The sequence below is a fragment of the Cololabis saira genome, chromosome 20 (assembly GCF_033807715.1).
Source record: "Cololabis saira isolate AMF1-May2022 chromosome 20, fColSai1.1, whole genome shotgun sequence".
NCBI lineage: Eukaryota > Metazoa > Chordata > Actinopteri > Beloniformes > Belonidae > Cololabis > Cololabis saira.
Genome location: NC_084606.1, coordinates 28,947,436 through 28,966,590, shown reverse-complemented (window position 1 = coordinate 28,966,590; position 19,155 = coordinate 28,947,436). Strand labels below are relative to the sequence as shown.

At 44.7% G+C, this 19,155-nt stretch overlaps 1 protein-coding gene across 4 annotated transcripts in view; it reads right to left on the bottom strand.

Moving 5' to 3' along the window:
* Positions 1-18,015, bottom strand: part of ppargc1a (peroxisome proliferator-activated receptor gamma, coactivator 1 alpha) — a 38,006-nt gene extending 19,991 nt beyond the window's left edge. For 2 of the 4 annotated variants that reach the window (XM_061710664.1, XM_061710666.1), the window contains exons 1-4: positions 17,798-18,015; positions 14,975-15,154; positions 2,478-2,672; positions 729-854 (exon numbers count right to left, since the gene is read on the bottom strand). In XM_061710664.1, the coding sequence (XP_061566648.1) occupies positions 729-854; positions 2,478-2,672; positions 14,975-15,154; positions 17,798-17,845 (549 nt within the window). In that variant the 5' untranslated portion in view covers positions 17,846-18,015. The remainder of the gene's footprint in view (positions 1-728; positions 855-2,477; positions 2,673-14,974; positions 15,155-17,797) is intronic. The other 2 variants (XM_061710665.1, XM_061710667.1) reach the window with 1 other exon arrangement.
* Positions 18,016-19,155: the final 1,140 nt, after the last annotated feature.

The following is a 19,155-nucleotide window of genomic DNA, read 5'->3' as shown; positions in this document are numbered from 1 at the left end:
TATTTGTAAATAAATAAATAATAAAAAAAAAGGCATAAAAAACGGAAATTACAGATGTTATTGCCCAGCAAGAGCAAACAAATGCTATACATTGTATATGGCAGTGAAAATACGCGCTGCTGCATTCTGGTATGAAAGGAAAACTGACGTAAAGTGAATCAGAATATTTTATTTACCTTTCACATTCTAAAACTTTTGATACTCTCACTGATCGAAATAACATCTTAATCAACCCCACCCCTGTTGAGAGAGGGAAAATTACTCTTTTTGGGGCATTTAATGGGAATGTCAAGACAGATATTTTGATCTTCTTGTCTCAAGGCATCAATCTTGTTGCAAGAGTGCCCCCACCACCACCTCCCCCCCACCCCCAACAGGCACCACACCAAGTCGGATAAGTGTTGGAGCTAATGAGACAATGGTGCTGATGCCTCGCCAAGAAAGCCCAACAGCAATCAGCCTGTTTTCATTACAAGACGACCCCTGGGACAGTAGACTGCTAAAGCTGTAGTCTTACATTGTTGAAAGGCGGCCACCAAAAAAGAAAAAAAAGAGAGAGAGAGAGAGATGCAACTCAGAAGGAGGGAGAGAAAGAAACAAGACGCAACATGAGGCGATTCAGAGAGACAAACAAATTGAAAGACGTATTTTTGTGCACAGGACTGAATTAAATAGCGAGGCAATTGGTGTGTTTTGTGTCTGCAATGTGTGTGTGTGTGTGTGCCTACCTTGACGATGGCAGGTGGTGGTCTGATCCGGTGGTTGCTGCTGGCTGCATGGTTCTGTGCCTTGCCACCTGTGTATTGATTATAGCTGAGCTGGGAGTTTGCGGGCGCCAGAAGGAGCTTCTTCAGCTGCAAATGGACCCGAACAGAAACAGAAACGTTGACGGGAGGGGGGACCGTTAGGCAAATCTTTTCTATTATACAATCTGTGATTTATAAATGTGCAATAGGCAGACTAGGCAAAAGGTAAAAGTAAACTTGATCGCACATTGAAAAGAAAAGACAAAGTCTTAGCAGTTTATAGTATACAAAGTGGAAAGAAAAGTTTTTTTCTTCTTTTTATTGCACAGGTGTTTTTGGGTACACATAACCATCCTCTGGTAATGTGATTGCATAAATAAACTGAAGCCTTTCGCTAAAGGTCATTTGGAAGGGACCAGCATGAAATAAAATGGACTATAACATAAAAAAACATAACATTTTAGGTGAAAGCCCTAGAGCTGGAGGAATGTCCAGATGGTCTGGTCATGAGTACAAATAACTGCAAAAGTATATGCTGACTTCACAATGAGAGGGCTGGCTTTAATCACCCCAACCACCCGCCCAAAAAAAAGAGAAAAGATTACTTGGGCACATGGGGATTAGTTGAGACCAACTGAGAGGATATAATTTAAGAGGCATTTCTGTTATTCCTTACTTTCATTAGGTAGTGGGTTCTTTGCAGGTCTGTGGCAATATGTCAATCACAGCTGCCCCCACGGCCTTGTTCACATCATTGAACTGAGGCCACATTAGGACTTCATGTGTTCAGTATAGGGCTGTTCGATTTTGCCCAAAAATAAAATCTCGATTTTTTTCTCTCAAAATACGATTTTCGATTACGATTATTTTGTGAATTGACAAAAGGCAAAGAAATGATTTCAAATATGCTGTTTTTTTATTGAACATTTGCCCCATTGGGCTTTAAGTGCAAACTTTGCTCTTATTAAACCAAAAATGAATGAATAAAGTGCAAAACTCTGTAAAATAAGTTGAATTTTTTTTTTTTTAAATATAATAAAATATAAAGTTTTATCTCTGAAAAAAAAAATCAGCAAATCAGCACTTGCAAACATACAGTAAGTTATATTTCCAATTAAATAAAACAAGACATTTTCTAATTAAACTAAACTGGGTCTTTTCATGCTAAATAATAATGCAACCCATGAAGGAGGTAGAGGTGTGTAATGTCAGTCATTACATTTGCTATTCACATTTGCAAGTTTTTTGCAAGGAACACGAGCCAGTCTACCGCTCTGGCTTGAGGGATGCCCGGTGGCATGTTACAACGCCCCCTCCTACACTAAAGAGCCTCTCCAATAGGGCACTTGTCGCAGGTATTGAGAGGTATTTCCATCAATCATTAATATGGTATCAATCATTAATATGTGTGCAGACAAGGTTTTAAAAAAAAAATAAATAAATAAAATTTAAAAATCGATTTTACGATTTTCACATTTTAACATCGTTCCAATTACATAATCGCGATTACGATTTAAAATCGATTAATCGAACAGCCCTACTTCAGTATTGAGAAGCAAATACGCCCTTATGTCCCCTTTACTCAGCTCAGTGTCTCTGCTTGTGCCTGATGCCTGTATGTAACATGATGTCGGGCCTGGCCAATCACAGAAGTCTAACAGGCAAATGACCACTTCTGAAAACCCAGGGACTGGGTGACTATATTATTTAACGGAAAGGGTTTGGTGTTACCAGTGACGGCTCTTCGGGCTCTGGGGTGCGCGGTGAGCCGTCAGGAGAGGAGGGACAGCTCCGGTCACTGGCATTGGTCACGTCCCCGTCTGCCAGGGCCTCAAACGAAGGCAATCCGTCCTCATCCACCGGGATGCTGTCCAGGGTCTCTGTAAGCACTGCCAGCAAGTTGGCCTCATTTTCTTCATCTATCTTCTTAGGAGGGGGGAAAAGGGACAAAAAGAGAGAAAGATGGCAAAAATAGGGCATTTTAGTTAAGAGAGGTTGCATATATCTTTCTTTCAGAGAGGTAAAGCGGGTGTTTGGCTGCATGCAGAAGTCCACTGTTAATATAGCAGGAAGGGTTTTGCTCAATTTTCTTGTGCAGCACGGAGTCCACTCTCGTCTGACAGGCTTCAGAGAAAGAAAATTCTCCTCATGTGCATGAGTCAAGCCTGTCACTCATATTTTAAGCATACAGCTTACTGGACCAAAATAATATTGCCAACAAGAAACCCATTACCAGGAATGACAAGTAGCAAGGAAGACTGAACGAGTTGGGGTGGGCTGTGCTATGGAGGAGCTTCAGGATACAGGAAAAAAAAAAAAAAAAAAAACATGCAGAAGTTTTCTCTCCTCACTTTTCATCCACAGAATTGTGAGGCAATTGGATTGTCAACAAGATGTTTGCGAGTAATTCTCAGATAAGGAGAATCATGACCCACTAATGCTGGATAAATGTGATATATCTAAAATGTTGGCCTGACAGCTGATATCCGGGGCAGGAAGTTGCCATGAACATTTGATGATAAAGCCCGGCGTTGCCACTCAGCTGCGTTGCTCGCTGCAGCAGGCTATTTTACGGATGAGATTATAACTGTGTGAGAGACAAAAAGCAATGAATATACAGAGGCGGCTATCGAGGGAGAGATGCGAGATGGGAAGTTTTACGGAAGATAAAAGCTGTGCATGTGTGCAGAAAGGGAAAAAAAAAAAAACAGAACAAGAAAAGAGAATGTATGAAAAGTGAGATGGGAGGCTCATCCATGACAGGTGGCCGTTTCCGTGTTTGAACGTGTGCCTTTTTGCATCGACAACTCAAAACAAAGCACAAGTTCGGGGCCATAAAAAGCCTGAGGGACTTGAAGGGAGCGGAAAGATAAACAGTGTTTTCACCGTGAGATGTTCGGTGGCCAGTCCAACAAGAACAAATCCCTTTATGCACACGGTAGGATTATCATCGCTCAGTGACGGGGCATGGACCAACTTCTCGGATACAGACGCCACAAGCACAGAAGACTCTGAATCCCTCAGGCACACCTTCTTGTGTCTGTCTTCCCTGCTGGTTTTGCACAACTGCTCACCAACCATGGATGGCACTTTCTGAGAAATGTTGGATTCACCAATGACACAGCAGCCATTTTAATTCTTCCCTGTCCCCGTCTTCATTTACAGACCACGCAGATTAGTTAGCAAGTGCGGAAAGTGTTCATCTAATGCTCATTAAGTAGATTTTCTCCTAACAACATAAACAGTCGGTCATTATTAAAAATGATTAAAAAAGGACATATTTCACTTAGATAAGACAATGCAGACCGGGTGCTGTATTGGCAACTGAATGCCTTGCAGGAAATTGCTCTGTAAGAGGTGGCGTGCTGTTTAATTACTTGCAAGGAGCTTCAAAATCCACTGTGCTGGAACCTCGTGCTGTTGAAACACTCACCACTTTCTAAGCCCCCCAAATCATTACCTGAGCACTAAGCAGGTTGGTATTTATTACTGATAAAAGCTGAAGCTTTGGCTTAGCCCAAATACGCAACCTAGCGTGAGAAATTTAAATTTAGGATCATTTTAGATGATCACAAATGAGTCTTTAATGAGCCAGCCATCTGTTTAGGTTCATGCTCATCAACCATCCAATCAATGCTGCTCTTAGTCACGGCTTTATCAACCTCTCCCATCCTCCTTAAACCTATAAATCTACATTTGGTGCAAATTGGAATTGATGCCACTCTTTGATGGCAGCTATTTAAAAAAAAAAAAGGAAAGAAAGTTTAGACTGGAACAGTTTGGGAGTGTGGCAAGCTTAAATGTGGTGATTTCTGTTTTGGTTCAAAAGTCTTCACCAAATAATAATATCTCCTCAAAGGATAACTCAAAGGATACTCTGTAAAATGTTCAATCCTCACGGTCAGGCAGCAATCACTACTGCGGCTCCGGTGAAGGTGCTCATAGGCCAAGTGGGGATTTGAGAAATGGAGGTGAAGAGCAAACCTTGGTGATAATTTCCACCCAGGAGAGAAAAATGATCTAATACCTCTGTCCCCGGAGGGCGAGCTTTTCCAAGCCAGCTTAAGGGCCGCGTCGCCCAGAGTTTCTGCACCAAAGTCAATCAACTCCCCGAACCTAACCTCACTTGCTGCTTGTTGGTTTGTAAACAGAACCTCTACGGCACGCGGGTGCCTGAATAAACTGGTAACCTGCTGACAGCCATGTCCGCTCATATTGATTACTACAGCAGCTGCCGAGAGCAAAAGAAGACGAGAAGAACAAAGAGAGTAGAGGAGAAAAAAAAAAGTCTCTATGGAAGCACTTTCTTGACCATCCCACTTAATGGACCTCACAGAATTAAAGAGATCTTAACAATCCTGTGCTAATTGTGGGATCACTATATATTAACCCAGCTCCGATCCTAAAGGGTGCTTTTTTTGCAGCAGTTTTCCTCCAAATGCCTCAATTAGCCATAAAACACGCTGGCAAGAGCTGGCAGAGGTTCCCTCCCCGTCTCCTTCACCCAGGCTTCACCGCATCCGAGAAAGGAAAGCCAACCCCAGTCGTTCATTATTAGCTTAGGCTCTTTTGTTATCAGCCAGTCTTTGAGAATGTCCTTGCCTTTTTACTATTTTATTGGGTTCTCCAGCACTGCATTGTGTGCAAAGAGATACCATTCTCTGAGCTGATAACAGAAGGCGAAGGTGATGCTTTAAACAAACACCCACTTCTGAACACTGAGGCAAACAGTCAAATTAGATCTACTAATTGGAATCTTGAGGATTCCAAGCTCCTGAGCCAATTTCTTGGAGATCAAATGTAACACAGCTCTATTATTTCCTTATTAACATGCTGAAACGTAACAAATGTTTTGCGAAACGATAATAAAAGATGACGTTTTAACTGACTTAAAAGCCTCGTTGTTGTTATTAAGGGAGAGGCAGAACATGCCACGGACAGGCGGGATGTGGGAAAATACAGCGGCTCTCATTAAATGGGTCATCTGGTATTTAAAGCGCTGTTTGTTCTCAGTGTGTCTTTTCTGCTCATTTGGCCACACATTTGTGTGCTGGGGTTAAATCTGCACCCTCAAAATGACTTTGCCTCGCTTGATCTTAATTGTCATTTCATTTCCACTGCTCCTTGCTCTTCTCCATTACAAAGGCATTCCCCTGAATGAGGTTAAGCAACTTGCCAGACCTTCTAATAATAGTGCAATCAGAAGCGGTGATGGAGAGGGGGTGGTATCCGTGCATCGCAAAGGGGGTGGTGGTATCAAGTCATCACATCTCGACTCTGCCAAGAAAAGCAGCCTTGGATTTGATAAACAAATAATGTCATTCTGTGTTATTACCCTCAGCCCCCAGATTTCAGAGGAAATAAATCAAAGTCAACCTTGCCGTTAAGGCGTTAGTCAGGCCTGACACGTCGGCCGGTCACACAGGCACAGCATATGGTGGAAGGGAAGGAGGGAGGAGACAGAGGCGGCGAGGGTGAGGTACGACGTGGGGCACGACGGAGAGACAAATCATGGCAGCCACCAGAGACGTCTGGTCATTTAGCATGAGCTTACTGAGATGGAGAAAGGGTGATTATGGCCTATACAGAGCCTCGAAACCATACATAACGCTGTTAAGTTCCTCTGTGTGTAAGGCGGCGCACATTCTGTTCCAAATCACGGCGCTAAATGTTAAACCTCCATTGTGGTCAGGACTGTGAATGGCCCACACGGTGGAGCAGTGAACTGAGGGCTCTTGTCATTTTCCATATGACTACCGAGTCAATAGAGCATCTCGTTATTCTGAAATTATTTCCCCAGGAAATGATCCTGTGGTCGGCATTTACATATTCTTGACACAACAATCACAGCGCTGGTAGCCATTGGTGTACACCCTTATCGACGGAGGGGGCTGGCTGTCTCGCATCGATCGTCTGCAGTTCAGATTCACACTTCAATTTTCATATTCTGGGCTTAGCATCTAGTTTGATATTATGGCTTGAAGTGTACACAGCAGGCAGCTGATTGCAGGCTTCCACGTCCTGTTTATATGCAATGCCAACGTGTCTGGATAATTCCATCATCAGGCAGGAAATCAGTATTTTGTACATCGGTTCATGCAGAAATATGAGTAAACGAAGAAGCGCTGCCGTTGAAGTTGCCTCTTTACAGTCCGGCTCCAAGTCTGCGTCCGTTAGAAAATCGGAGAGGAAGCGGTTCGGCCCATCAATGAACAACTAGGAGACGCGTGGGTGCAGAGATCTCTCGGGAACCATTTGAGACTGTTACAACACTATCAGATGAGTTAACAGGGGAAAAGTGAGAGGAAAATGATGTAAGAGTGAGCCAAAGAGAGAAAGAGAACCGTTCTTACACTTGCTGACACAGGCCAGATCCAATTGAGACACCCACTCAAGAGATGTTGACTTTCTACTTTTGTCTGGGAGAAAAAAAAATCCTTTAACCAGTAACCCTGCTCCTTAAACCAACCGTCTGACCTCTGTCACTCATCTGCTGAGGCCGTCAGAAAGCCCCCCTGTCCAACTTTGGGGCTGAACTCATGTGCCTTTCCACATAAGCAAGAAACTGCAACGAAATGCAAACTTGCAAATGGCTTGGGAAGCCATATAAATATTAAGCGAAACTTCTGTCAGAACAAAGCTCAACATGCATGTGGACTTTTCAAAACATCACAGATGGCTCTGGTGTCTCCCCATCCACAGACCTGCCCCAAAGCTGCAGTTGCTCTGCACTTGCAGCCGTTTAACAGACTGTCCAAGCAGCCATTTGCTAACACCACCGAATCACACGCCACAATGATGACTGGACACTCACTCTTTTGTTTTGGCAGCCACTTCCCAATCGGCTTGGCGCGAGGAAACACTGATTGCTGTGATTGCTCTGACGGTCGCAGCAGGAGTAGGAGGGGGTAAAAAAAAAAAAAAAAGGGTTGGGAGGCTCAAATAAGGAAAATTCAGCTAGATGCAGCGCAGGGATGAAGAATGGTGCTTCCCTTTGCTTTTTTTTCTCCTAATGGCATGCAAATAGCTATTTGCTTAAGTCGGCAGCTCTGAATGTGCACTTCTAAGCAAGGGGCCTTTGAACCCACTGTTACACTGCTGATAATGTGTTGAAGGAACACAGAGAAGGTGACAGATTGAGTGCAGAGAGAGAGACAGAAAAAAAAGGGGGGGGTGGGGGAAGCAAAAAGACATTTTCCGCTGTCCATCTCGCTGCCACACTTCGCAGCTAGAATGAAAGTCTGTCATCAGCAGTCAAGTGCAGCTATCCATAAAACAATTACACACAGAAAAAGGGCCGGTCACTCTGGTTCTGACATTTACATAGGTATGTGACGAGAGCAGAATGGACCAGGATTTCTTGTTATTATCTGCTAGCGACGCGGCCTCCGCACACACACACGTACACGCAAGGACACCTGTACAGAGCGGCTGCTGACCTTTCGGGCCCTGCCAAGCCCATTGACGGTTTGTGGCGGTTCATTTGTCAAAGTAATGTCTTTGTCGGAACGACGCCAAAGCAAGAGCAGGCAGGATAGAGTGGACAAGATATTGGGGTGTACAGTGTTTCAAACAATAGACACACAAAGGTGTCTTTCTATATCACTGTCTTATTAAACATGCTGCGGTTCGCACACATAGCGGGGGAACCGAGAACACAAATGTGCTGTAATTGGAAGGGCAGATTTTTTTAAATTTATTTATTTATTTTAAGGGGAAATACAGTCAATTTCATTCCGCAGCGAAACAAACAAACAAAAAGGTAAGCCTATTCAATTTGCACTCAATGCCACGCATGGTGCGACAGAGAAACAACTGAAGGAAAACGATCTTATCGCAGCCTCACAAGCTTCACCACTTACCCATTGCAATAGAGGCAATTTGCTGATTACTAATAAAACCCATTACTTCTCTGTGTGTGGGGGCCTTGTTTGCCTCTGGAACCAGCGAGAGGACAGCTGCCACGGTGTGCACGCTTCTTATTCGTGTCGTGACACAGTGAGCATTTTATCTGAAGCCCCCCTCATTTTCCGTGCAAAAAACTTCCAAGTGCCATATGTTTATGGGATGCTCACGAGGTAGCTTTGGCTGAACACAGAGGACTTCACAAGCTTGTTTTGAGAGTGGTAACGACATGGGGGAGCACATATCTTTACAAGTAAGAAAATGAAAAACACATCAAAGGAACTGTACACATAAGTCGATGCAATCCCGGCTCATCGACATGAGGCAGGGCTACTATGGGAAAGGATGAGGCGGGACATGAAAGCTTGCAGAGTCTTTCTTTGTAGCAGCAACATTGAATGTTGAACTGAATTTCATTGTAATCTTAGATCTATTCTCCGTGGAATACTGATATGTTGCCTTTAGTGTGGAAAGGCATCGCCTTTTCCAGCTTCCATATAGCCAGGCCTACCCGGCACACCTGCGCTCTCTGCTGCACAGGGAAATGCCTGCCAAACGCAAAATGATCAATTGCAGCTGACCACTTGATGACAAGCATCAAACACTGATAATCCCTTCCATTCTGAGCCTCAACTTATAATACAACAAAGCCTCCTTCAACATGAAAAGAGGTTTGGCTAGCCCGAGCATCGCCTGAGAATGGTCCTCGGGAAAGAGCTGATCAACAACCAGACAATTTTAGAGCTCTTGACTTCCTGAGTTCAACAGCGCTATCATGTCGGAGGCGGCAGATTTATCGCAGAAAGTTCACTTCACGGCTTCACAACACACACGTGCCACGATTCTCCTGCAATGAACACTTTCAGTATCAGGATTATTTCACATTATGGATTTACGAGACCCAGCCCGGTCCCACTTACATCTGTCACACTGGCATTCCTTTAATGCTGACTTTTCCTCAACTCATTTTCATACATAAGTGTGTGTGTGTTGTTGTTGTTTTTTTTTATGGAAAGGAAATGTTTTCTATTTACAGCAACAAAATGTCTGTTAAAGCTTTCACTTTAAACTCAGAAAGCTCATGATTGGGCAGTAAGTGACTCATCCATGCATGAAGTCACTCATGCTGCAGCAGAGCCTAAGAGAGCCTCTTGAACTATTTGAGGCCTGTGCTTCAGGAGAGGGGGCGGATAAGCCGGAGCCATAGGCATGCGGCGCTCAATATAAAGCTTAGTTAGAATTGCGATGACAAGGCTCAAAACTGACTCAAAAACCAGGGGAACTCGTTCTTCCAGCATAAGGGGGAATTCAGACAAGACATGACCGGATGCACAACTTTCTGTACGAAAAGCATCATTATAGTCGGGGTAAAAAAAAAAGCCCAACTCCACCAGTCAAGTGATGATCACAGCAGCCACCCTTGACCCAAACGGTCTGGGATTAACTTCCACTTAAAGTTCTTCCAGTGCTTCTGCTCTCCTTTGTTTTCTAATTTGGCAGGTTTGGGTAATAGACCTCAATGTTGCAATGAATTATTAATTATCATTAAGAATCAATAAAACTTCTCTGGAAGCCGTAGGAAAAACTTGCAGACACTGACAGGAGATGGCAGGTTCCCAGAGCAGGAGGACTGGCCAAGGCAACTCCCTCTACTGGCATGGAATCCACACACACCTGGGATTGATCGGCTTTCGCTGGAGAAGCGAACCAGCCTGTCGTCCAAGACCGACTGTGCCTCGCTATGAATCATGGCACTCTCTGACTAAAAGCCTCTCTACACCCTCTCTCTCTGTATAATTTTACTGCTCTGAGATTCATACCCTTTTCCAACAACTAGATATTGCTTGCACTCTATTCTTTGTAGATCTCCCTCTGTCAGTCTTTTATCAGTGCATTTTATCTTTCAGTTGTATTAACCTGCGCTTTGTGCATTTTTTTTTTTCATTTTTTTTTTATCCCACCATGCATTGGGAAAGGAGCATCAAAGCTTTCAGGGAATCATGTGTTTGCACTCCGGGGTGACAAGAGAGATGGGTATCCACTGGGGGCATGGGATCAGCTGGGGCAGCAACACCAATCCATACCTCAATCAGCAGCAGTGGTCCGGTGGGACTAGGGTTCGACCATGTGTGCAAGTGAGCTACACGGGCAGCCAGGCAGCCACCACCACACCAAAAGATGTTCCCTTGCTCTTTTTCCAAAAATTCCCCAGAGGAACTTCTTTTTTTTTCTTTTCTGGCCACATCCACCCCTCTGCTTACTATCCTTTTTTTTTTTCTTCTTCCCCCCCAACATCCCTTTTTCCCTTCCAGCTGTTCGTTCCAGAAGCGACTGTTGTGGGCCAGAATATATTTGTTTAGCTGCTGCTGCTCCAACTTCCCCATCAGCCAACAACACATGCTTTGCCTTGGGAGTGGGAAGACAGAGAGAAGGAGAGAGAGAGAGAGAGAGGGAAATAGAAGAGTGCCCACAGCAGGTTGAGAGCTCTTGTTGTGGAGTGGATCTGACAGACGCTCCAAGATGACACAAGCTTGGACAGCCTATGTCTGCATCTCTCTACCATACATCTGCGCCTATTTGTCTACATGCCCTCTCATTTGTGGATCTTGAAACAGCGCTGCTGTCTGATAGTGTGCTTTGACAGTAATGGAGATTTTTTTTTCTTCTTTTTTTTTTAAAAATCAGATAGTGCAAACAATGTATCAGCACAGTAAAACTGAAGGGGAACTTGAAATGAGGAAAGCATTGTGTCTTCTAATAAGACTCACTTGTGAAAATCATATTATACAGCAGAGCATGATAATTCATACACCCTTTGCTGGAGCAGTGAACTGGTGCGGGTGGTGTACTCTCAAATGTCAGCATAAATTTGCAAAATGAACGCAAGCGACATTCAGCAGGGAGTGGGAGCAGGGACAATAAGGGTTTAGGCTGTTTTGCGTGTGCGTGTGTGAGTGTGTGCATGACGATCCCTCTCGAAGGGTGTGTGACTTTCCACTCGCTCCTGTCTCAGCTCACAGGAACTACAGCATATTGCCAACAAGTGTGCGAGCTAATCTATGCTTACATGTGTTTGCGCGGAAAGGCAGAATGCTTAAGGAAAACATTTTTCACCGGCATATTTCATCAAAGCCAGCAAAACGCAATCCAATCAATCCAATCTGCCTTTGCTTAAGAATAAGCGCCCGAGCATCTGTCCAATAAGGCACAAAACAAGCAAGACAAAGCATAGTAATGCCTTTTGAAGGTTGATGCCAACACATTCGACATCCTGTTGGGTTTTTGTAAATGAAGACACATATGTGCACTCACATGCATGCACTCACGGCATGTCCAATATGAGAATAATGCTTTAAGCGTCAACATCTTATTTTACTACCTACTAAGCCTACAACCTTTTACTTCCAATCCATGGGCTTTGGTTTGGGCTGGCTCCAGTCCAAGCTTGTCCTTGTCTATGTGATGGTCTGTTTCACTACCCATCTGTCCCCCATTCCTGTCAGTCTGTTTGTCTGTCTTGTCATTCGCTGGCCTTTTCTCTCCGCTGTGCCTCCCCTTTCTTTCACTCTCCTCTACCTGCTCATTGTCTGTGTCTTCATCCTGTCCATCTATCCTCAGTGCGTCTCACAAAAGGACGAGGCAAAGCAACATTAACATGCCGAAAGGCAAAGCGAGTGCCAATTTTCTTTCAAAAATCACGTATGCTGACTCACAGCCAACAGCAGCTGTAAATGCCTTCATCTGTGTATGTGCAATGTGGCCGTGACACGTCCCCGCATGACCGCCATCGGGGCGTCCACGGAGGAATCCGAAAAAGCCAAAACCAAGGAGACGCATTTCCATCACTCAAACGGTTGAAACTCCACGTGAAATGTGAGAGGAGACCTGCAGTTAAAAAGACATTGGATCACACCTCTATGCTGTTATCTTTGGCAGTACACAGGGAACTCGACGGACTAACTTCCCCTTAACAACTGCAGCCCAAAATAGACTGCGGACTTTCACAGTCGGCCTGTTTTGAAGAGGTGTCAAACACGCTGGGCCGACGGCAATAGCTTCTATGTGTGAGTGTGTTTGCTAAAAGACGGCAAAGACGGAGCTTTGGTGTGGTGTCCCCTTATTCCCATTTTGTGTCAGGGACAGATGGGACAGAGACAGGAATGGAGCTAAAGGCCAGCCAGGGGTAAGCTTTTGATTTAAGCTCGTATGCTGCATATGGAAGAGAACACACAGGTACACAAATAGCAACATAAGGTGACATCCATTCATACGAACGCACGATGCTTACACAAAGTGTTGACGGCTTCCCATGTCAGGCTAACAGTCAGTAAAGAGGTGGGAAGTTAATATTTTCAGGCCTCCCTGTGCCTTATGACCAAGTCATTAATTTGCTAACGTGTCACACAAAACTGTAACCCCAAATAAAATGCCAAGTACAAAGGAAACAGCAGGTGTCTTTCTGTCAGAGCTGTAAAGCATTTCAGCAGTTGACTTACTGAACCGGCGAATGAGGGTTCAAACGTCCGCACAGTAAATGGTACGATGGGGGACATTCAAAAGAGGGGCCTCAAGCGTGACAGCTGCATCCAGCTGTTAAACATGTGACTCAAAACAGCCGTGATAATCTGCTACCTGCTGAAACTGCTAAATACAGGTAGAATTCTAGACAGGAAGGAAAAAATGCAAGAAAAACAGAGAATACACTTGCAGGCTCCAAATCTGGCAAGTTATTAACGCTTTCTCTAATCATCAACTTTCGAGCGGATGCCTTTCTGTTCGGAGGCCAGTCTGGGGGATGCATGAAGTACAGCTGCAGCCCGAGACCTCTGATTCTTGCCAAGCAGCAAACTTTCCTCTGTCAGATTAAGTAGGATTAGCCGGGTTCGGCTGTATGATGAACTGAGAACTTCAAATGGTGACTAGTAACTTTCCAAAGTTGGGAGGGAATGAAAAAAAAAAAACTAAACAAAATATTGGTCTGGATAATATATATAGCAGTTTTCACAGCTTAATTAAAAGTCTCTCCATGCTCTCAACATGACACAATAGCTTCTGGCTTGTTGAGCGTGTGAAAACATCAGCCGCTTACTGCAATATACAGCATTTGTGTGGAGGCCAACACGTGCCCTGGTGTGCAGAAGCACGTGCACGCGCAGCCACATACTGTAGATATACGGGCTTCATCACATCGCGCGAGTCACACACAGCGCCGTGCTCAAAGCGAGTTCACCCGTCAGGATCCTCAGTGGGTGAGAACCTCCACTGTGTTTTAAAATGACAGACACATACAAGTACATGCATACATTCTCCGCGGTATTTTTATCCGTCCCCAGAGCCACTCGGTGGCTGAAAGCCATATCACTCTCAGACGACAGAGGAGCCATGGTCACACCAGCGAGTACTTAAGGCCCCCCTTGTTCTGCATGTGTGTGTGTATTTGAGGTGGTCCACAATAGGTAGAATGTGTGGTGATAGGAAGAGATGCTGAAAAAAGGGGGTGTAAGGAGGAGTCCAAACGTGGAAAGAATTTGGGTTGTTATCAACTGTTGCGAGTTCACTGAGGACAAACACACACACAACACAGACCCTGGAAATCTCAGCCCATGACAGGGCCAGAGGCAAGTACATGCTCTGCCTCCTCAGACTGCGCTAAAGCATTCGATCTCCGTCTTTCTCGTCTATCTCTGGCACTGATAAAGGCTCATAACGAACTGGGGGACTGAGCCACCAATGGCGTTATGGCCCCGGTTAGATCATCACCCTCTCTGGACTTTGGTTGCCACCAGGTGAGAGCAGAAAGATGGAGACAGACGGACAGAGAGGGGTAGAAGGGGGAAACCGAAAAGGGGAGCAAAGATTAAAGTTTTACACTCTGACCTTTGAGAAGAATTTTGCAACACGGCTGCCATGTCCAGAGTTCCCTCAGATCTGTGCCGCATTACTGACTTTAAGCTGAAGTAAATGCTCAGCTTTGATAAGGTTGCCTACCGTCACAGCCAGCAGCCCAACAAGGGGACAAAGGTCCTCCAGAGCTTATCGGGCTTCACCTTATCTCCTCTTTTGTACTTCGGAGCAATGTAAAATTGTGTTTGTAAACTGGTAACAGTTGTACAATTTGTTTGGGTCTCATTCAAGAACGTGTCGTGTTTGCTGGGGGGGGGGGGTATTCTCATTCCAGCTCACTCCTGATTCCTTGGAGTGCTGATATCGCCATGGGTGCAACTATGTTCCACAACACCAAACAGCAACTTGTCGGGTTATAAATAAACCGAAGAAAGTATATTTTTAAACCGATGCGAAACATTTGCGCGAGTTACACTTACCTCAAAAAGATTTGAAGCTTCATTCCCATACTGAGTGGAAATGATCTCTGATTGGTCACTATACCATTTGAGGCCCCCCAGGAATCCGTCTGCATCTAAGTCACTGACGTCCAGCTCTGAGAGGTCAAGTTCGGGGAGGTCTGGGCAGAGGGGCTGGTCTTCACCAACCAAGGCAGCACACTGGAGAAAAATAAAACAACAAGCGCAGGTCAGACACAAACATAGTTCATAATGCAGATCAAACGGCCGGTTACTTGAGCCGGCAGGGGAAACATATTCATTGATTGGGAATCGTGACAGGAGTGAAAAGTCTTCTTAACCTGCAACAGGAAAATCGGACGTTTGCATTACATACAAAATGTACTTCTAAATGTGCCGATTTGATCCTTTCACTGAAATATCTCAACCGCCTTCATGCGACACAAGTCCTAGAAGCTACAACTAATCTTTGACTCACCTAACTATTACCTCATTGATTATTAACAATGCAACTATTTGAAAGGCCGCAGGTCAGCTGGTTTTGCAGAAGAACATGCAAAGGTACAATCTGTAACCACTTAGCTTCTGCTCGACCTCCAGTAGGCTACACTGTGTACACTGTGATCGGTGCTGGCCTTCTGGATACTAAATGCCGCCTGCTGACATTTTGTTATTCACCAGCCACATTTTTGTAATCCAGCGATGTGTACCGTTTGTAGCAGCTGCTCCTGCTTCCTCCGCACACACACACACACACAAATCATCAGCTCTGACCTAGCTGCAAAGTAGAGTTGTGGACTGGATCTGGAGAGGTGCCTTGATGAGGGGAAACATGAGGCAACAGGTTCACATGGTTCAATGCTTTTGCAGATGCATGCATGAGGTATGGTCATCTTCTGTGGGCAACCTCACACAGATGCACGAAAGAAAGAAAAAGGTGGATTTCAAGAGCTTTAAGCTCTAATAATCAGTCATCATTAAAAGGCAAAAACACCCCTAAAGTCCAAACATGTACGCCCGCACGCACATCATGGAAAAATAGTTTTATAGGAGCTCTGTGATGCTACACACTCATAATGTAGTTGACAACGCTCCAGGCCTTGTAAGAATGCCACAGGGAGGCCTTAAGAAAGATGCAAGATTGATATCCTCGGGCGAAACTGAGGGGTATTTGGTCCACAGATTGAGGAGGGCTGAGAGTCGGATTTGTCTCGTGGCAAAGCTGAGAGAAGGATGCTGTGCCAAGAAGGAAAAAAAGTCCCCAGACGCAGGTGTCACAGTTCATTTGTTAGAAATTTGCCAGTACGAATAGACTATGACTTGGACTGTGATGAGACAAATCCTTTATGTTGCAAGCGCAACAGGGAAGGGGACAGATTCCTTGCATGTGAGGCTTCCCTTTGACATGATCCAGGCAGACAAGGCACGACGTATCAAAATGGTAACAAAGCTGTTCAGATATGCGGAGGCTGGAAGTCCTTTGCTCATTTACTACATGATTTTCTTGGAAATTAGAAAAACTAATGAAATAGCGCCGCCAGTAAGACAATCAGGATGCACCACAGCTCCAGAGATTTATGCACACAAACGCACCTGCTAGAATGATTATTAGAGGGAGTACTGCTGCCCTCGTCGTGGCTCTCTTGTTAATAGAGCAGCTTTTAATGTAAACATGCAAAGGATTCAGAGAATTGATCGAAAATAAGCTTCGAGACTCCCCATACGTGACCTGTTTTCAACCTGAACACCTAATATTGTTCAAACAGGGAACCCTTCTTAAAGCACACGTGGATTAAAGTGGAAAAGGGGGGACAGCAGAAAGGCGAGAAAATCCCGACATCACTAAAAGAAACAGACGCACTTTTGAATAAATACATGGAAGTTGATGAAATAGCAGACATAAACACAAATGTGCAGCCAGACTGCAGTCACATGAGAGTAAAAGCTGTCGGGAGCATCAGTGTGTCTGGATGCAGACGTCTCCCCAGGTGGAGCTGCGCTTCTAACAGGCTGGGCGGACAACATGCACCCTCTCATTCCGCTTATCAGCGGCTGCACTTCAACCGGGATGGCGAAGATAAGACAGAAGAAAAGAGCGAAAGTGAGCAAATGCTTGGACAAAGCGAACTTATATATTATATTTATATATAAAAAAAGAGTCAAATTAAAATCGCACAAACAAACACCAGTGATCGACTGGCTGGACGTCGCGCTCCAGCCTGCATGCGCGCCTCCGGCCGGGATGTTGGCACACAGTCGATAAGATTAGGATGCTCCTGCGCAATGCCAGATAGCGGTGCCTATGTGTGGAAATATTTGCACCTGCCTTTGAAAATATCATGCTCTACCCCGACACGACACAGCAGAGGAGTTATTAGCGTCAGCGAGATACCTGGCTTACAGACATTTCAGTCATTTCGGCTCTCTGCACCCGGAGCGCGCTGGGAAGATTCCCGTCAGGTTGCGAGCAAAAAAAAAAACTCTCCGACTGAGCAGCTCCTACGAGGGAAACGGTGCTCCCGAGCCCCGTGCACGGGGATTACAACAACTACACCTTTAACAAGTGATGTGAGCAGCAATAGTCCGCACATTCCCTCCGCTTGGCACACATCTCCGGGGTGTACATCCCTCGCATCCACGGCCGCGTCCAGGCGCGCACTGCCCGGCACACGCACCGGTGGAAGCAGCAGGAGGAGAGAGCCCACACTTGTCCGTCCGTCGGTCCACACAAAAAGAACCACCAAAAAAAAAGGGAAAAAAGCGAAAGAAAAAAAAGACAAACTCCAGAGGGGCTAGAGAGACGAAAGAAGTGGATTTTTTTTTTTTTTTTTCAGATGCGCTCACCTCTAATTCTCTCCACACCGAGTCCTGGTTACACCTGTCCCACGCCATCCAGCCACTGAATGACGGTCCGAAAAAGAAAAAAAAAAAAAAAGAAAAAAAAGGGGGGAGGGGGGGAAACAAATCAAGTAGAAAAGATATCCACACACGCTTCCCACTCGCTCGCACACAGGCAACTGCTGCCCCTCGCCGAGAATGAACCGAGGGCACCTGTCTTACAACTGCTTTCCATCACATGACAAAGCTATTAAAAGTAGGCAGGGGAGTGACTCCGTCCACGCTGCTCCCGGTGACGCGGCCGGCAGGCGGGGTCTGCCTGCGCACACTAGTCCGTGCACTGCAAAAAATGTCCAACTTAAACCGCTTTATCGTCAACGCATGTATACATAATGCACATTAATACATAGAGAAAACATTCCACACACGGATTGGTGGATTTTCACATAGAAAAAAAAACATGTACAGAGTCAACTTTCATTCATTCCTAAGTACTTCTACCTTATATGCCAGATAAATCTCTGAGGAAATCATGATTTTGCTTCCTTGGCAAATGTTAAATGCTCGCAAATTGCCAAACTGCATCCCAGCGTTTTTTTTTTGTACTGTAGCAGTTAATGGAGCTTTGTATGATTTTGTTGAACTGAAGCTTTTAATCTTTTCCAGATCCCAAAAGAGTGACTGAAAAAAGTTTACAAAGCCATTTCTGTTAAAAGGATTGGTTGGAATAATTAGAGTCAACCCAAATTAGACAAAAATGAGACAAACTTGTTGTCTTTCAGGACTATTGATGAATTTGCACGTTATGCACTTTATCACCTCAGTTTCAGGTCTGTAATTCAATGAATTCTCTGCTCTATGACACATCAACATTTCCGGTTAACATAATTTATCTTCACTAAGAGATATTTTCTACCGCCTGAGTCATTCTTGTTTCACCCCCTCAGCCACGGCTGCGACCTAAAAATGCTCGTTTGCTGTGTTTGGAAATTAAACAAGGTAATTCAGTCCTTCAGAGGAGCATTTCTTTGTCTATTCAGAGACAATAAAAAGGGCAGGTGGCAGAATCAACCATGTATACAGTGTCAACAGGATGTGTATAGGCAACACTACCTCAGGAAAATGAAAACAGGAGCTTTGTGGACATTTCAAACACAGTGGTTTTTCTGTTGGGGGCACTGGCAGGTAATGTATACTGCAGGAGCAATTTGTCTTTTCATTGCTAAATGTTAGCGTCTCTGCAAGAACAAATACTGCTTGTTAAAAAATAATGACAGTCCTTTTTGCTGTGTGAACATTGTTTTCATGAAAACAAATCAAGTTAAATTCTGACAATGCATTTGTGTAATGAGAGATTCACTCCA